This window comes from Ylistrum balloti, unplaced genomic scaffold (assembly GCF_031769215.1).
Source record: "Ylistrum balloti isolate Yb309-2 unplaced genomic scaffold, AGI_CSIRO_Ybal_v1 Utg371052, whole genome shotgun sequence".
Classification (NCBI taxonomy): domain Eukaryota; kingdom Metazoa; phylum Mollusca; class Bivalvia; order Pectinida; family Pectinidae; genus Ylistrum; species Ylistrum balloti.
The window spans coordinates 73608-88559 of record NW_026782582.1 but is presented as its reverse complement, the minus strand read 5'-3'; the positions used below and the strand labels follow the sequence as shown (position 1 = coordinate 88559).

The 14952-nt window shown below is 35.1% G+C and overlaps 2 protein-coding genes across 2 annotated transcripts in view; one reads left to right on the top strand and one right to left on the bottom strand.

Moving 5' to 3' along the window:
• Positions 1–295: 295 nt before the first annotated feature.
• On the bottom strand, positions 296–9407 carry LOC132560355 (EARP and GARP complex-interacting protein 1-like). The gene is made up of 9 exons (XM_060225027.1): positions 9366–9407; positions 7894–7977; positions 7366–7498; positions 6800–6944; positions 4409–4508; positions 3703–3839; positions 2447–2614; positions 2028–2192; positions 296–749 (listed from the first exon to the last, which is right to left on the bottom strand). Exons 1-9 carry the CDS (start codon positions 9405–9407, stop codon positions 575–577), a joined length of 1149 nt encoding a protein of 382 aa, XP_060081010.1. The 3' UTR covers positions 296–574.
• A 2365-nt stretch (positions 9408–11772) lies between these two features.
• The window catches only part of LOC132560351 (trafficking protein particle complex subunit 12-like), a 14536-nt gene continuing 11356 nt past the window's right edge, over positions 11773–14952 (top strand). Inside the window, exons 1-2 of the mRNA XM_060225023.1 lie at positions 11773–12853; positions 14316–14557. Coding sequence (XP_060081006.1) covers positions 11773–12853; positions 14316–14557 — 1323 coding nt within the window. The remainder of the gene's footprint in view (positions 12854–14315; positions 14558–14952) is intronic.

Sequence of the window (14952 nt, the reverse complement as noted above, 5' to 3'; positions counted from 1 at the left end):
TTATCAAAATATCTTTTCATTATCAAATAAAATAACCCTGCAATAAAAACGATGCTTATTATTTGCATTTCATGTGAGATTTCTGAAACCTGTCAAAAAATTAGTCCAGTTTTTCATTTTAGTTCATCAGAAACATTAAAATGTCTCTATAATCTTAGTTATATGGAAACCATCTTCTATTTGTGTGACAATGTATAACTATGGTAAACAGAAACTTCAACAACAATCATTTTACAGTAGTAAGAAACCTTTGGGTAAATTACACACATCATAGAAATGGAATCAGACAATAGAAATGGAATCAGACAATGGGTAACTTCATCTACAAGTGTTCATGAATTGTAAGTTTTGAGTTCCATTTGGTCTTCAACTTTTGAGGAAAGTTGAGGAAAAGAAAAAAAAGGTATTACATTTATAAATGTATCACTGAAACATTACATTACTGCAGATAAAATCAAGAAAAATATTGCAGAAAGTCATGCCCACAAAGTCAAATTAATTGAATATAGTCAATAAAGATCCCTTTCAATCATCTGATTTTCCCGTTAATATCTCTGTTGATAGCTTTAAACAATCATAATAAAATCTTATATTTCTCCACCCTTGGTACTCTGTTGATCACTAAACGTCCATCATAACTAAGGGAAGCGAAGACCCATGGGTCTGCTGAAGACCAGTCTGAAGCATATACACTGTCCTCATGTTCCTCGTAAGTAGCTATCACTCCATCCTTTGGCACTTCTCCAGACCTAAAACCACCAAACAGTTTTAAAGTAAGAATTGTTTAATGATGAAAATTGAAACATTTATGTTGCATACTTGTTAAAAACTTGATCATCATACCACAAAACACTAAACTTTTATTTATTTTCTGTAATCCGTCATCATAATAGAAAGCATTTTTAACTTTCCTGATTAAACTTTCTACATTTTTAAACAAAGATCCTAACTTTTCGTGATACCCTTGATTGAAAGTAAAATATTCTACTTTTATCAAACACTATATATTGTTTTTTTATACATAACACACTACAAACACACATCATGAAAAAATCTTAATAAAAGTAAAATTAACTTAAGTTCCGCTATGAATAATCTCGAACAAGGCTGTTCATGTAACTGTATATAGTTAAATAAAAAAAACCTTTATTTTTGTTGTCATACTTCATTATGTAAACAATAATTATATATGAAGGTAGTTTCACTTTATTGTGTTTTGGTGAAAAATCTTACACAATGTTACCCATTACTAAAAAATACTACCCAATACTGGATACAATTTGGATAATTTGTTTATTGAAATATAGTTAACAAAATGGAGGAAAATTAGACTCGGATCACGCATATCTCCGGAGAATTTACCTAGAATGTTCTTTTACAATCTGTTGGTTTGTAAGTCAAAAATCATGAGTTGATTCCATTTTGAAATATTTTTTATAAATTATTTTCAAAAATACCGAATCACAAGCGGACTGTCACTGTTTATTATTTCTACGGCCATGAAAAAATGAAATGTCTAACAAAACAAATGTCTGATGCAGAGGATGGGACTATAGGCATATAATCATGGTTTATCCCATAATTATCTGCTGTCTTGTCTGACAAAAAATCAAGAGTGATTGAACCAGAACACTGAAGTTGGATGCAGTCAAGTATGACAGAGGTAAGTTTTGACACCTGTTGGAAAAATATAGGAGGAAACTAAATGAACATAAATGAAACAGGGATGAAAGTAATTTCAACAAATGCAGGGCATTCAAGGAACAATCTTTTGAAGAATTTGAGGTTCAATAACAAGAAATTAGGGTTATGCTGTGCTGAAAAATTTTAAAGAAAAAACACTGAAAAATTCCTGCTAGCCACCTTCTGTCATAAGCTGCACTAATTTATTTTCTGGCTCAACTAGATGAAACAACTGATTCAGACATATGAAAGCAGCTTCAAATTGAGTCTAACGATAAGTAACAGACATTTGCACAGACAACCTGATTACCCTACTTAAACATAATGAGCAATAAAGATCTCACTGATTCTGGATCTGTTGGTCCTCATCACTGTCTTCTTCATTCTCCACCAGATGTCCAAATGGCTCTGATGATAAGGACACAATATTGTTGAGGATGACACGACTGTCACTGCTGGATGACAGGACAAGTTGGTCGTGGAAATGGTTATATCTCACAGACCATACCCTACAAATTAACACAAAGTATCATTCATCAATCTCATTTACATCTATCATCATTACTTGATTTGAAAATTTAATTTCAAATCAACAGTAAACCAGATAACTTTTACAGATCGTTTATTCAGATAGTGTGAAACAAAACATTTTTAATGTTTCAATGTGAATGTTTCATATGAATTGCCATATACTTGACTCATGAGTGTGAATCTATATGAATGTTCTGATAAAGCTTTGAAGGACTCCTGAGCGTATACTTACCAGTGTGAATGTTCTGATAAAACTTTGAGGGGCTCGGTGGGATTCCTGGTGTCCCAGAATTTGACCTTACAGTCATCTCCACAACTTGCCAGGAAATATTGCTTATTGGGGTTAAAGTCCACATCTCTGACCAGCTGACCATGAGCATTCTCAATCATGTACACCTGTCTAGAGTGTTAAATACACCATAGTAAAGAATGTTTAATCTGGATTCTGTCTAATATGGATTACAGTCTGACTTCAATATTTAGTCTTAGCTGATAAAACCTGTTTAATCTGTCCGTATCGAATCTAGATTACTGTCTATACTGACTTCAATATTCAGTCTAAGTATGTAAAATCTGTTAAATCTGGATCCTGTCTAATGTGAATTATTATGTGCAACTTGTCTACATTAATGTACATTGAACTACTGGTACAGGAGGAAGTACACTAAAGTAGGTGAAAGTACATTCAACTATATTCATGGCTTTCTCAAAGTTTTCTAAAGTAAGATATTGAAGGACCAAGGCTACAGTGTTTATGTATACTAAATGATGTGATCATATTGGTTATTAGGGTTTGTGAAAACACCTACTGTTATTGTTGTTTCTTATTCTGCTTCTGATTAAGACTTTTCTAGAGAAAAGACCTACTGTTGTTGTTGTTTCTTATTCTGCTTCTGATTAAGACTTTTCTAGAGAAAAGACCTACTGTTATTGTTGTTTCTTATTCTGCTTCTGATTAAGGCTTTTCACCACTTGGAGAAAAGACCTACTGTTATTGTTGTTTCTTCTTATTTTTCTCCTTATTCTTACCATCATTCTTCTGGAAATTTTGGACTCAAACTTGTGTGATTGGTAAGATATAGGTTTACAGTCTATTTCTTATCTTTTAGGTACATATTTGAATGTGCCAAAGAAAAATGTTTTAAGTGGGACAAAAATCCAATATGACCGTCAACAGTCAAATCTCTAAAATCATTGATAGTACAGCCGACATGCAATTGTATTATTTGTAGATAATTTCCATATCTAACTTTTTCCATATATGTTAATATAACATATGTCATATAACAAAGCTCCCTGTTGGACCAAAGTTACAAATTTCAATTTTTTTTTCATTTCTTAATTTTTTAAAAGAAAATTCTTTTACAGATCAATACACAATGCAATTTCAATGAATTTAGTGTTCTCAGTGTTGCCTGGATGCTCTACCAACTGAGCTATCACTGCCCCTTACACTGCTAATCATTACTGAAGACCTGTATTACTCACTGCATGGAGCGAATATCCCACCCTCGTATGGCTGTGTCATTGGCTGTGGCCACCTGCTGGCTATTGTGGTGTGGGTTCCATCGACCACAGGTCATCTTTGGCTGACCCTTGCTCTCTAACTCCACAGAGGCAGACAGCTAAAAGTATATCAATGGTCAGATGTGGGATGGATACTGACAGTAATAAAACAAACTTTGTTCAACATATGTTTAAGTTGTTTACCCTAAACAATGGTACGTACCAGGTAAAACATGGAAACATGTCAAACAGACTTATGATACATAGATCGTATTCATTTGGTATGAAATATATTACTGCATTGACAATGGGGAAATCAATTATCAATTAAATACCTTATTTCAGTGTAATAATCCATTTACATAGATATGTTATGACCATACATGCTGTAACACCTAGAGTGGAGCTGTGACAGGCTGACAGACTGAAGGTTCCCATTGTAAATGATGACATCAAATGCACTTTGATGTCACCAAAGAAATAGAAGAGAATATCCCCTATTTCAATTTTGTATAGTAGAATAAATGCTTTTTTTCACAAATGCTTGAAAATCATCTAAATTCTGTGATAAACAGAGTCTTAATTACAATCCTTTCCATTTCAAATGTTCATTTTAACTTGCCAGAAGCTCAGTAAAGACAAATAATTCTCAGATTTGTTTCAATGTTATTTCTCCAAAATAGCAAACCTTTGCAGTATTTGATGAACTCTCCAGGTCCCAGAGGAGAATATGATTGTCTGACAAACCAATCAGATTGCTATTATCACCAGTCGGATGCCAAAGGATGCTGAAAAATCAATAAATAGCAATCAGGTTTTTCGGTATCAGTCACTCCTGATCAAAACACTAGAGGCATTGGTTTCCAGACTGTTTTCAGAATCAGGTTAAAGTTGATGCCTTCAGTGTTCTGATTAGAAGTAGTATGAATTTGTATGACTCTCTTATGAATGAAGTTGACGTTTATGTGCTTTCCCATGTATATCCTGTCATAATCCCAGGAAGTCAACACACTAACTCTCTTATGAATGAAGTTGATGTTTATGTGCTTTCCCATGTATATCCTGTCATAAGCCCAGGAAGTCAACACACTAACTCTCTTATGAATGAAGTTGATGTTTATGTGCTTTCCCATGTATATCCTGTCATAATCCCAGGAAGTCAACACACTAACTCTCTTATGAATGAAGTTGATGTTTATGTGCTTTCCCATGTATATCCTGTCATAAGCCCAGGAAGTCAACACACTAACTCTCTTATGAATGAAGTTGATGTTTATGTGCTTTCCCATGTATATCCTGTCATAATCCCAGGAAGTCAACACACTAACTCTCTTATGAATGAAGTTGATGTTTATGTGCTTTCCCATGTATATCCTGTCATAAGCCCAGGAAGTCAACACACTAACTCTCTTATGAATGAAGTTGATGTTTATGTGCTTTCCCATGTATATCCTGTCATAATCCCAGGAAGTCAACACACTAACTCTCTTATGAATGAAGTTGATGTTTATGTGCTTTCCCATGTATATCCTGTCATAAGCCCAGGAAGTCAACACACTAACTCTCTTATGAATGAAGTTGATGTTTATGTGCTTTCCCATGTATATCCTGTCATAATCCCAGGAAGTCAGCACACTAACTCTCTTATGAATGAAGTTGATGTTTATGTGCTTTCCCATGTATATCCTGTCATAATCCCAGGAAGTCAGCACACTAACTCTCTTATGAATGAAGTTGATGTTTATGTGCTTTCCCATGTATATCCTGTCATAATCCCAGGAAGTCAGCACACTAACTCTCTTATGAATGAAGTTGATGTTTATGTGCTTTCCCATGTATATCCTGTCATAATCCCAGGAAGTCAGCACACTAACTCTCTTATGAATGAAGTTGATGTTTATGTGCTTTCCCATGTATATCCTGTCATAAACCCAGGAAGTCAGCACACTAACTCTCTTATGAATGAAGTTGATGTTTATGTGCTTTCCCATGTATATCCTGTCATAAGCCCAGGAAGTCAACACACTAACCCTCTTATGAATGAAGTTGATGTTTATGTGCTTTCCCATGTATATCCTGTCATAATCCCAGGAAGTCAACACACTAACCCTCTTATGAATGAAGTTGGTGTTTATGTGCTTTCCCATGTATATCCTGTCATAATCCCAGGAAGTCAACACACTAAGTAAGGTAAAAAATGGTCTTCTATTTCACTTCAATCATACAAATTCAAAATCCATTTATGATCTACTTATCTTCAGAATATATGCAATGTACTTGACATTCTAAAACAAAACCTGTCGTCTGGAAGCCAACTCATACTCCCCACAACATCAGCACTTTCCAAATGGTACATAACTTCTTACCTAAACAGGAGGTAGCTCAACTAGATATAGCTTATGCTTATCTACAATGTATGAGAATCTAGTAAGCAAGTATCGATAAAATCAATTACATGTAGTTCTTTATGAAGAGTACACAGTACATTGTTGTGTAAAAACTAAAGGAAAAGGAATTCTAAATATCAAAGTACACAACACACAACATATCTGTTTCCTATTGGGCCCAATACTTCTGTCCTTAGTGGGGTCTGCCAATTCATTTGTGCCTCAGACCATATTCAGACAGAATCATGTCATTCCTACAGAAGAAAAATTTTGATGAATTTGTTCTATTTCCTCTATAATGGTCCTGCCCCTTCTGTCCTATGAGATCCTGACCCATTATTTATACAAAATTCATTTCCCAACTGTCCTCAGTTCAGGCATAATATGATCATTTCTACAGAAGGAGAAGGAATTTAAAGAACTTGCTTAATAACCCTTTTGGACCCATCCCTCAGGCTCCTGGAGGCCAAGAATCACTATTTACACAAACTTGGTTCCCCTTCCTCCAAAGATGCCTCTGACCAAACTTGGGGTTGGGGGTTGGAGGTTGGGGGGGGAGGGCACACAAACAAAAAAACAGACTGAAGACTAAATATAGATCACCTAAGGTAGAACAAGTGATTATATACACCTTACTTGACCATCAGGATTACTGACAACATCAATAATTATACCCGTGTATCTTTGTTCACCTTTTCATGTCCCCATATTCAGAGTTATCTAGGTGACACACTAGCTGCAAAGGCTGATGGGAAGTCTGGTCCTCAACCTGACAACTGTCATAGTCTGAAGGAAGTCTCCATACTGTTCCACGCATCTCTGTCTTGGATTCTGATGCTGTTTGTACAATAACAGAAGAATGTTGTGTATCACAATTTTATCTTGGTTATTGATTATTAATTGGGTAGATAAGTGAACTAGTACATTAGTAACAATGTATTTGATAAAAATATAACAATACTTGAATGATATTGATGTTATTTTATAAAATCTCCTTTTGAAGTCCACTGTATCACAATCTTTTTCAAAAGGTCTTTTCTGTATATCTGTTTGATGTTTAATGTTTTACTTTACAGTCCAAAGAGATACCTACACCTTACCATTGGTTGAAATCCATTTTAATGTAACATAAATCAACTCAAATCACATTGTAATATGTTTTCCTACTGTGGCTTCAATATATTTCTTCAGTTACATAAAAAAAACTAAGAAGACATGTGTAGTGTGACTACTCTTCATATATCATTAGACAATATACTTTTGTTGTAGCAGGTCGTGAGCAGATTACTGTCAAGCGTTGAAGCACTGATGTCCCAGATTTCGCCCTCTCGATGTATATATACAATCTTGTTTATGATGTTGTTTTCATCATCAAAATCTATGTGGTGGATCTATAAACAAAACAGTAGATATGTCAGTCACTGATAAAAGTTTTTCCTTTTTGATAACTGCCCCCAAACACCATAGCGAAAACATTCTTGGTATAACAACCACATCATCAACATAATTTGCAGCTACCATATAAATGCCATACATTACCTACAAAATGTATTTGAAATTATCCTTGGTGTCTTATAAGCCTACAGTATGTTTCAACAAAGACATGCAGACAGACAAAATGAAAATAAGAAGTCCTTTTTGCCTATTGTTGTGATGTATATATGCAGATTTTTAATTTTTTATCAAATTGAAGCCTTTTGTTTAATTTATAATACCATCTAGACAAGACTTTTTCAACAACATATAATTAACCAATAACAAATCTCAGCATCATTATAAAACTTACCTGGTTTTCTGCCCTGAGTGACTGTGTACCCACTAGGAAGCGTATCTTATCTGTCTCTGCTGTTTGAGCAGACAATGCTCTTGCCTGAATCAACAACAAAATTACAAGCTATCATAACAGTAATACAACTGCACCAGTCCCCAATTCTCATTTGAATGTATTGTAGCCTATATCTACCAATTGTCAAGGTTTAAAGTATCTGATATAGAATATCCTCCTCTACTACAATAACATGAAGGCTATACTTTTTATCTTTAGACCTGAAAAGTAATCCTATGTACACTAAGGATGAAAAAAGTGTGATGAGATAGTAAACAGTTTATAGACAAAGAAAGTGCACAGGATGGTAACAATTTAGACAATTCAGCTATGCCCTGTTTAACACTTGGTCATAGATGTTACCATTGTGTGTATTTTTTTGGTCTACAATCTGTTTAACCCTCTGACCATTTAGTCATCAAAATTTTATACCCTAATCTTCTACTAGTTGTGTTATAAGAACTTCTATTCTATTGACATTAACAACCTGAAGAAATCTTCAAATTATAGATTAGATTAACATTCCGATGAATGTCTGAACATTTTTTTTCCAAAATCAAACATAACAATAAATATTTTTTCTATCAATATTCTTTACATTCACTAATTTTTAATAAATTTTGCTTTTTACACTTAATTCAATGTTTAAATGATGCACATCATTTCATTTTCTTTTCATGAGTTAGTTTAAACAATGAACTGCTCATTGTAGGTACAGAAATACTTGTCAAAAGTTGATTGCAAATAGTTATACAACTTTGAATTGTGTCAGGTTATTGTATGTATTCATTTATATTTCAATTTTTTAAAATGTTGGAAAATACGTAAATAAAAAATGTATTTATGTTATACAACGTTTACAAGTTTACTTAAACGTAGTCACCATATAAAATTTTAAAACAAAATAATAAAGATAATGGAAAACATATTTGATGGAGATATACGTGGAACTTTGGTCATCTGTTTTTTCTTTGTCCGGTTCCGTGTTTTAATCTCATCCCTAACAACGAAAATCGCACGTTAGGGTTAAAATAACTTGTTTAAACTAAATACAAAGTAATGTGTGGCATATTTATTGCTATAAACAAGCTATACAGGTTTTATGCTAACTAAATATAATAGCAACACATCCTGATCATCTACTTCATGACAACTATCAACCTCTTCAGTTATCAGGGGGTAAATATGTCATTTGTCTGGGAAACGCGACAAATGTACTCCTTTTCGTCATTATTGCTCCTTTTCGGTCCTTATCGTGATTTATTCCTACCGGTGGTTTCCACGTCCGAATCCACACATGCCAAGACAAGTTAATGATCAAAAATAGTACACGGACTTCTTTTCAGCCTAACGTTTCACATCACTGATGTATTTGGGAATACACACCTGATAGAGGCAACCTTAGAACATCGCAAAGATGCATGAAAACATACCTGAAATTCAAGTCCGTATATGACAGGCGCTTCGTCGTCCATCTTGAAACTTTGTGACGGAAGTTGATAGTCGTAAACATATTTGAGTGGATTATGAATTCTAAATATTTTTGAAATATATTGCGTTAAATATTTATATTTTGTCTTATAGTAGTGACAGAAATTGTAAAATATTAATCGCTGACTTTTTATTTGTCTTTGCGACATAAACCACCGTAAAGCAGTCGATGAACCTTACACGGAGATTAAAGGACTATCCACCTGTAAGTTCGTACAAATAACATTTAAAATACACCTTACATGAGATATGCATTATGTTGCATGTCAAATAGATTAACAATAATGCTTATGAGATAATTAACCATAAAAGATCAACCAGATATCTACATATATACACAATGTTGCCAGTGTAATAGCCTAGCCAATAGAAACAACATGTAATTGAACAAAATACAGTACTGTAATCTTTGAGATATCAATACCAAGCACTCGTCGTGCATACAATAAGTCTCATTGGAAGTGATTAAATGAGTTGCACATACATACTCTCACTCACTCCCCCACCCCTCTCTCTCTCTCTCTCTCTCTCTCTCTCTCTCTCTCTCTCTCTCTCTCTCTCTCTCTCTCTCTCTCTTTCTCCCTCTCTCTCCAACACACACACACAACCACACAGTCTCACTCTCTGTACTGATGTTGGGGTTAAACGACCTACCAGATTTGAAATAAGATATATAGTTTTCTCTCTGAGGTTACTCTTCTGCTAAAAGGCTGTAACAGAGGATGTAATGAATAAACTCTTATGTTACCCTTAAATTAAATGTCAACAGTATAACAGTTGTTTCCTCTCAGACAAGGACCAAAAATGGTTCAGTAATATGAAATACATCATATTACAATATGTCACGATTAAATCACAAAAATAGACAAAATGTCTCCCTTACTGCAGTCAGCTACCTTTAGTATAATAAGTGTCATTTGCAGTATGTGGGGGAGACCAAAACACCACTTAATCTCAGGATCAACAATCACCATTGTCCTATCAAACAGAAATGCATGGACCTGCTTGTAGCAAGACATTTCAACATGCCAAGTCATATGTGGCATGATGTGCAGGTGGTATCCATTAACCTCTGCAGGAGTTAGGGTGACCAGCAAAGCTTCAGTAAGGAATGACACTGGGTCAACCACCTCCAAACCTGCTATCCTCTCTACATGAACAAGAGATGATCTATACATGTACATGGTACTTCAGATGGTCAGAAATAGCGTGTTGTATTCAGTATATCTTATGACACCACTGAAGCAACTCTTATAAAATGGTCAGAAATAGCGTGTTGTATTCAGTATATCTTATGACACCACTGAAGCAACTCTTATAAAATTAGGACAACATTGAACAATACCTATGCTAAATATCTTCTCAAGTTCTACAGGTGGGATTGAGCTGAAACATGCTTGAAAGGATTCTGACATAGTCCTGAAATAGTGTGGTTGTTTTTGGGTTGGTCTGAAATCCAATATGGCCACCATCTTGAAAAATTCATTTTAAACTTCTTTTCAAATTCTCCTGGTGCCTTGGAGCAAAAAGTTGTTGGGAATGTTAAGGACTGGACGCCAACAAAGTGTGGTTATTTTCTGGCTTCCTCAAAAGTTAAGGTCTAGAAGTTAATATGGCCGCCATCTTGGAGAATATATTTGAAACTCAGTTTTGTAACATGACTGCACAATCATGGTTTCCCTGAATAACATCTATATGAAATTTCTCAAGCTTCATTGAGAGAATTTAGCTAAAACTTGCTTGAAATGATCCTTAAATGTCCTGACCAAGTGTTGTTATTTTTCAGGGTTGGTCTAAAATCTAAAATTGCTGTCATAGCTGCCATGTTGAAAAACAGATTTGAAATTTCTTTCCCCCTTTCACTGATGCAATTGGGCTGAAATTTTGTGGGAATGGTGGGAAACTGAAATGAAATGTGCCCTCACTGCTAAAACATTCCAAACTGTTTAACTCAGTTCATAATCGTTCCTACTGCTGTTACCAGTATATCTGTCTTTATAGTCAGGTGACCTCTTCTTTCTTCTTATTCTCCTGTCCATCAATTCCCTAATAATTTATCATTTATCCTGTACCTAGACAACACACATCATGTATGGTATATCTTAAACATGCCTTTTGGTTGGCTAATTCTTAAGTTGGCTGGTTTAATGTCCCATTTCATTGGTAAAGTAGGTGTTCCATGGACACTAGAGAGTCGGCCTCTATCCACACCTAGTGAGACATAAGCCCTGCCTACAGGTATAGTGTAGCTTCCAAACTTGAACACAAGCAGTATGCTTTTCATTTCTCTTTCAAGTTACACAGTTATCACACATTATGAGTTTTGTCAATTTTACAGAAACAATCAAAATGATGTCTGATGAGAATTCCGGAGTTGGGGACCTTCTTGAAGATGAAAGTTTTGCTGAATCATCCTCTAAATTAGTTGAGTTTCCATCTGAACCAACACTTCGGCATTCAGCTACAACAGATACACTAGACTCTGTCATCCTGGAAACCTCTCCGGCTGAAGATGAGACCCTTGATGATGTCAGTAATTCACAGTCAGACAAAATGGATGTTAAAAAAGACACAAATATATCATTGACTGAGTTTAACCAATCTGATGTGACACATAATGAAACAGATTCTTCATTATTAGGTACCTCTCCATCAATGGACATTTCTAAATCTGTGGAGAAAAGTGCAGAAAACAGTAACCAAAATGTTGAGGAGAATAAAGATAATCAAAGTCCTCTTCATATTAGTAGCTATTTCAAATCGGAGACATCGCAAGTTGTTGAAAGTGATCCATTTGGACAGAGTTTCTTTGATAATATCAGTAACACTCCTCAGGAAACTAACTCTACTTCCCCCGACAATGTATTTGGTGATTTGGAAGACATTGCAAGGGAAGAAAAAGTTTCCCCAAATACAGTTTCAACTGCGACAGATGTATCAGTTGCTTCAAATTCATGCCCAAATGCTGTCGAAAGTCGACTGTCACATGAGGAGCCAGAGAGTGTGGATTTCCAGGTTGTACCAGAGGATACAGAAACTAACATTATGGAGGCATCACTTCAGGTAATTGATGATAAGGAAGATTTTGAATCATTTACAGCCGAGGGAACTGGTGATGGTGACCAGGACATTTTGAGCGGCTTGAGTATGTCACCATCAAACAAACTAATGTCTGATCGTATGTCACAACTTCACATCACAGACACCATTCCAATAGACACTGTCCCTGATAAGGGACCAGTTAGCTACGATTGTCAACTGTCTAATAAGTACCCAGACTTGGGGCTGTCTCCTGTCCACCAACCATTCCAGGGCACACCTCTACCACCCATGCAGTTGTCTGCCTTCCCCACACCAGGACATCAGCCAATTCCATCAACAGACCCAACAAATGACAATCATATGGAGGTTCAGCTTGATGAAAAACAAAGTAAGATTATGTCATCAAAGTATGTTATGTTCAGATTCTTGCATGTAACAGGATTAAGTAAATACCAACAGTTCTTACATTTCTAAGCTTTCAGGCTCACAGCCATTTAAATATAGAGCACATACTTTATAATCTTATTCCTTCTCTTGGAGAATTGGGTTTTACCCAAAGCTTCAAGCATTCTTGGCGAAGGTTTTTTTCATTATTATTATTGCATCCTTGGGGTGAAGGGATGGGGTCCAATGATGAAGTAGAACAAATTCTTTAAAATCCTACTGCATCTTTAGGAATGATTGGATTTTGTCCAAATTTGTTCTGAAGCATCCTTTTGTAAAGAGGAGTCAGTTATTTGTTAACAGAAAGTCTCTGCTTTTTGAGATTGAGGATGCAGATTCTTTGAAATTCAATTCATCCATCAGTAGGAGTCATCAGACTTTGCCTACATTTGGTCTGATGCATTCTTGCAAAATATTGAATCAGTTTTTTAATCAATATAAATGGTGGAACTCAGTGGAGACGGAGGGTCAGTGACCAATAGGGGAAATAGTGCAAATTCTATAAAATCCTTCTTTTGTAAGAATGTCAGGATTCTGTCCCAGTTTGATCTGAAGCTTCCGAGTGTGAAAGGGTATCAGTTTGTAAAAAGGGTAAATCTGACTACACTGTGTATGAACAGTAGGTCTCAACCCCTGTATAATAGAGTAGATTCTTTAAAATCCTTCTTTTGTAGGAATGTTTGGACTTTGCCCAAATTTGGTTACATTTACAATCCTACTTCTCTGTAAGAATGCTCTGATTATGTCCCAATGTGGTCTTCTGCATTAGTGGTTTGGCTGACCCCCTAAGACAGAGGGGTAGGAAACAATGGGGAAATAGATATAGTGTAGGGTATGGGCTTGGATATTTAGAATTCCTATTCCTTTAGTTTGGATAAAGGAATTTCAACCAAACAAAGCCAGATGAGGGATACAGGTCTTATTGGCCACTTTTTTAGACATCTTGTAATTTTTTGTCATAGCTCTCTGAGGTTTAATTTCTTCATATGAAAAACTTAGAATTTGAAAGGTTGGAATGAAAAGATACAACTTTTCAGGATAGTTAATATTTGTATAACCCACCAGATGCATACCCATATCAACATAATTTGTAAATGACAAACAAACTCTAAAAAAATATCTGCTTTGAATGTAAAAAGGATTTAAATAAAAGTCAAAGGTAATGGATTGTTAAGGATGGTAATAGGATTTATTTTTTGGTTTGATTTATGAATACAGACATATGGCAACATGCCATATGTAGATTTTCTCACTATTTAGATTGTGGATTGTACTCCTTTATACCAGTAGTCTTGATTATTAATTAGAATACTACTTTGCCGGCCACGTCAAAAATGTATGTTATTGGATGATAATTATTTAAAATGAAAATAAAATGTAAGTATATACATGTATTTGAACAACAGGTGAAAGTGCAGGTTCACCACCCAAGTCTGGTAGTCTGGCATCAGCATTTCAGACAGATGGCAGTGCTTCAGATCCCTTCTCAACCACTCTGTACATGAGTGATGCAGACAGACAACACGATGCTTGGCTTCCATCAGACGCAACTCGACATATACTAGTAACTGTGACAACGTCACCGGGAGGTTTTGTACCGACAGAGGATCAGATCAGTACACCAAGTATCGTAGTCAATGAATCACAGGTAAACGTTATGGTTATTATAGAAACAAACTCTTGTGTAAACTAGCTGTAATTGTCTATGCACAAAAAAATTAATGAGCATGTCATATTTGATAACTTTATGGAATCGAATACCTGATACCTGGTAAACAAAAGTATGAGAGTTTTCATAGAAATCTTCCCTCTTCCCCACCCGTAGTGGTTAGGTACTGGTTGATGTAAGACACCGATGTCTGATACGTATTCTGTGATGTAATTCAATGTAGTAATTTTGTTTTAAGGATGGATTCAAGTTCACAGTGAAATCAAATATGAATTTCAAATCAAAGAAAATAATTTATGCTATAATTTGTTCTAAATGTGATGAATTTTATATCTGCCAAACAAGTCATGAACTCAGAATATGTATGACTGTAT